The 5,258-nt window shown below is 34.7% G+C and overlaps 1 protein-coding gene across 11 annotated transcripts in view; it reads right to left on the bottom strand.

Annotated features, from left to right (window-relative positions):
• RALGAPA1 (Ral GTPase activating protein catalytic subunit alpha 1) overlaps nt 1-5,258 on the bottom strand; it is a 197,483-nt gene that overhangs the window by 130,771 nt on the left and 61,454 nt on the right. For all 11 annotated transcript variants that reach the window (XM_030885023.2, XM_030885024.2, XM_045287770.1 and 8 more), the window contains exon 16: nt 4,552-4,713. In XM_030885023.2, coding sequence (XP_030740883.1) covers nt 4,552-4,713 — 162 coding nt within the window. The remainder of the gene's footprint in view (nt 1-4,551; nt 4,714-5,258) is intronic.

Genomic DNA, 5,258 nt, shown 5'->3' with positions numbered 1-5,258 from the left:
TAAAAATGTCATGCTCTCTCATAACAGCACGTGTATTGCTAACACCCTTGACTTTTCCCTCCTGACAAACTTCATACTTGAAATGTCATATCTGTGAAACTTTTCTGACTCCCCATCTAATAAACTAATTTACAGCAGCCCAGCAAAAATTCCTGATTTTATAAACCTTATAATCTATTTTTACTGAATATGTTTTCATGCCTGTTTCCTCCACATTTCAATTACAAGAACTTTATTATTCTATCTTTGTGTCTCTAGTGCTTGGGCACAAAGAAGCTCAATAAATCTTTGCTTAATGAACATCTATCTATATTTGGTTACAAGTCCAGAATAATCATTTAGGAGGGGAGGAGAGGGAGATTTCTACTGTAAACATACAGAAAATGGAAACAAAATGTTTAAGACTAACCAAAACCAAAATATACTTCATAAATTATAACTATAAATACTTAAGATTCCCCCCAATTTAATGAATATTAACAAAATAAGACTCCTTAAAAGCAGTTTTTAGGCAAATCCATTTAACAAAAAGTGAGTTTAGATTATATTAAAATTAATAATATGCTTTCAATATGCCTTGCCATGTAATGTATGAAAGGTTAAGAGTATTCTAAAATTGAGTTTTTTGTGGGTCACCTACCCTCAACTCCAAAGTCCACTGCCACTGAGTCGATTTGGACTCACAGTGACCCCAATAAAATCCTTACCAAGAAAAGGAAGAGACAAGCCCCCAACTGGGAGATCAACTTTGGAAACCATCTATCTGTTAAGAATCTGTTAACCAAAATATATACAAAACTTAAACCACTTAACAACAAAAAGAAAAATAATCTTAAAATAAAATTTATGAAAGACTTGAATAGACAGACATTTCACCGAAGAGGACATTCAAATGGGCACTAAATACATGCAATGATGCATATGAAAAACATAATGAGAAGTCATTTCACTCCACCAGGATGACTAAGATTATAATAACACAAAGATAACAAATGTTGGTGAGGAAATAGGACCCTTAATCCATTGCTGGTGAGAATACAAAGCTGTACATTTGTGGAAAAATAGTAAGGTGATTCCTCAAAAATGAAAATTGTGATATGACCTAACAATTCCACCTGTGGGTATATTCCCAAAAGATCTGAATGCAGAAAAACCAGCACTGTACAACAATGCTCACTGCAGCACTATTCATAGTAACCAAGAAATGAAATACATTAAAATGCTCATCAGCATGGGTATACAAAATGTGGCACACACATTTAATAGAATACTACTCAGCAAGTAAGAAAATCATAATGATACATGCTAAAATATGAAACGCTTGAAGACCATGAAATAATTGCAAAAGAGCATATATCCTTTGACCTCATTTATATCAAATGACCAAAAACTCAATGCCATCAAGTCAATTCTGACTCACAGTAAGTACCTTAAAGGACAGAGTAAAACTGCCCCAGTGGGTTTCTGAGACTATAACTCTTACGGGAATAGAAAGGCTCATTTTTCTCCCATGGAGCAGCTGGTGTATTCAAACTGCTGACCTTGTGGTTTGCAGCCCAAAGAGGAGCCCACTACACCATTAGAGCTCCTATAAAAAGACAAGAATAGATAATCGTGTAGAGACCAGCTTCTTAGTAGTTACAGGGGCAGAGGGAGGAAAAGGAGTTACTACTGATTATGGAGTAAATGTTCAGATTTCAGTGATGAAACAATCAGATTGATTAAGGGTAAGGTTACACAGCTGATTGATGTAAATGCTCTCAATAAGTTATTGGCCTGTAAAAAGTTGAATTGGCAAAAGATGTGTAATCAATCTACTGAAAATATTAACAAGAGTAGCTGCTGAGGCTGCTTATGTACAACCAAAAATGTCTTGGGAAATTCCTTGGTTTGAAGGTTTTGGGCAGACGTCCTCAAACTATGGCCCGCGGGCCATTTGTGGCCCTCCAAGGACATTTATCCGGCCCGCCAGGTGTTTTTGCCCCGTTTTGTTTTTTACTTCAAAATAATAATGTGCAGTGTGCATAGGAATTTGTTCATAGTTTTTTTTAAACTATAGCCTGGCCCTCCAACGGGTCTGAGGGACAGTGAACTGGCCCCGTTTAAAAAGTTTGAGGGCCCCTGGTTTAGGGTCATGGTTTCATGGGACATCCCAGTTAATAGACCTAACAATGTGCTTCTGTTCTACCTCCCAGCTCCTTGTGTGCAGCCTGGGGATTTTAAGGTGCAACAATTGATGTCTATTCACCTGGAACAACAAAAGAGGAGAAGCAAATCGGTGAAAGAAATAAAGCATGTGGCTAGTTGGCTGCATGAGCCAACTGCCTCCTTTGCCATGAGACCAGGGGGAAAATATTTAAAAAGGATGAACAAAGATTCTATAAAAAAAAAACTGATCAAAAAGATGTAAGTGCAGAACAGAATTTCATATTCTCACAAAACTTCAAATGGAAGCAGGGTAAACACCTAAAATTATTGCCCTAAGATAATCTTTAAAACATAAACTAAAAATAGCCTTTAAAGTCTTAAAACTGAACAGTTTAGCTAATTAAAAAGTGTTACCTTGAGCTTTCCACTCTTTTAAGATCTATTGTGAGATCAAATTAACAATAACAACATACAATCGTAGATAGGAAACTTAGGGAGCAGTATTTGTTAAAAATAGAGAAACAACTCAAAAATGGTTCAGAATGGTTAAACAGCTCAAAAAAATGTAGTCAATGTCATTTAATTATATACGTGGAAATGTTGAATTGGTGTATGTTTTGCTGTGCATACTCTCAACTACAATGAATTATAAATAAAAATCAATAATCCAATTTTTAAAAGAACAAAAGTTAGACTTGTAACTAGTTTACAAGAAATGAAAGCCAAATACAGCTTGTGTAATAGGGAAGACATGAATCTGGATGAAAAAGCAAAGAGCATATACAGTAAAAATCTATCTCCCAACAACAACCACACGTATTCCTTCCAAAGGCAATCATTGCTGCTATTTGTTTAGTTCCTGGATCTCTCCTCTATCTTAATTTTGATGTAGTTTACCAATCTTCTTTTTTTTAAATCAATCTTTTCTTGATGATAATGCTTTGCGGGTCTTTTGAAAAAGTATTGTCACAATTGTAGAGTTAAAATATATTCACAATGTTTTCTCTAACATTTTCAAGTTTTGCTTTCACATTTCAGTCATTAGTTCATGCGATTTGGGTAAATCCTGTAAACTAGAAATTCATTGCATTTTCTCCATTATGAAAAAAAACACACCAATTTTAGAATAACTTAAAATTCCCTCTTTCATCTCCCTTATTGCATTTTTCACATATTATGATTTTCCTTACATGAGTCGATCTGTTCTGAAAATGTTCCTTTATATTCTTATTATTGCTGATTGTTTTAAGTTGTCTATGTAGGCAATCAGATATCTAATAGATACTCATAACGACAGCTTTATTCCTTTCTTCAGTCTACACACTTTCTTCTCCTAGTTTTTTATGCTGATTAGAACCACTAGTAAATATGCTGCAAAGTGGGCTTTTTATGTCTATTACTGACTATAAAGGAAATGTTTCTAGAGTTCATAATATTATAGTATATACAATAATACATTTTCTTTAAAATTAATTATTTTTGTGTGATTAGTAGATACAGTATCATAAGAAACTTTCTTTCTGAAGAGACATAGGTTGAAAAGCCTCAAACAACCAAAAACTTTTGTTTTGGAAATGTGAGATATTATCCTTCCCACTACACAGATGAAGTGCTTAGAAAGGCTTGGTAAATTGTCCAAAGTTCTGAAGCAAATCAGCGATCGAAGCGAGAAAAGGAAAAGAAAAGCTTTTCTTCCTCATTGCAGCACACTTTCTACCACAATTCAAACCAAGTTATAAATTTCTGAAAGGGAAAAGATGGGTAGCTAGGTCCACAGTATGTTGGGTGATCCTATGTCCAGAAGTTATTTCTAATACTGTTCTTCATTTCTTTCCCCCATGACAGAAACATCTTCCACATCCATTAAGACTGCAAGGAACCTAACAGTAGACTCCACTATGCCCCCAGCTATCTGCCAGCAAGAACCAGAAATTCCTCAGTGGGTGATTGTAAAACCAACCTAACTATTCAACAAACATAGCTCTGAAAATTAGCTAGCTTACATTTTCATATTTGTGGATATATTCAGTTAGTAGAAACTATACCAGTTAATGATTAAGTTCTGAAAAGTGAACTGAAGCTCTATCCCTTCAATTCTATAAAATAATGTTTTAAAATTGGGGATATCTATGGAAAATTTTATATATATATACATATTTACAACAATCATGTAAGAGAAAATCTTAATAGCATAAGGTGATAACATAGCACAAGTCATCAGTCTTTGAGTAGTACTAAAAAAAGGTGTCACTATAGAAATTATTCATTGAACAAGAAAATCAACTGATAATAAAATCATCTATGCACATTGTAAAGTTTTTTATTACTTAATCATATCTAAGAACACTAAAGAACACAAATGCATTGCCCTGTACCAGTCTCAGGATTTTGAAGACCACATACCAACGGATTTTTGGCGCACTATACTCCTGGCCTTCTCTGTTCCAGGGGAGCCGGTGGTTGTTGCACTTCTCTGTCTCATTGGCGCTTGGGCAGGCTGGTCACGACTCCATCCTCTAGAAAATGACTTGTCTACCGACACCTTCTGAAACTCATGTCCAACTCCTAGGAACATAGAGTTTCAGGATAAACTTATAATGAGCAACAATAAAAAAATGCGTATTTTAAGGTTTCTTTGAACTTCAATCCAATAAAAATCCTATTGATTCAAAATTGAAAGACCCCAAATTTAAAAACTATACCATCAATTTACAAATTATTATGAATTATCTGCCACCCTTTTGCTTTACAATAAAAACACAGCATTCAGACAACCAAAAGGAGATAAGGAATGAGCTAACCAACAACGATCCTAAGTAAGTTACTCTATTTCTAACTGCCAATAATAGCCACTTGAGAAATTCACAATCCAGTAAAAATAATTCTGCCATTTTGTCATTGATTTTTAATTTATTTGAATCTATGCAACAATTGCCATCCATAGTCAAATACCAATTAATGTACAGTGAACCCTCGCCACTTCGCGCTTCGACTTCCGCGGCTTCACTCTATCGCGGTTTTTGCATAACAGCGCATGCTCTGTCATTACTGCCACTGATTGGCTCATACTGTACACGCTTGATGCCATAAATAATATAATAAATAATAAA

This window comes from Echinops telfairi, unplaced genomic scaffold, assembly GCF_000313985.2.
Source record: "Echinops telfairi isolate 266 unplaced genomic scaffold, ASM31398v2 ScPeMD7_18;HRSCAF=68, whole genome shotgun sequence".
Classification (NCBI taxonomy): Eukaryota; Metazoa; Chordata; class Mammalia; order Afrosoricida; family Tenrecidae; genus Echinops; species Echinops telfairi.
The sequence above is the reverse complement of the archived record's forward strand: the minus strand, read 5'-3'. Positions and strand labels throughout refer to the sequence as shown.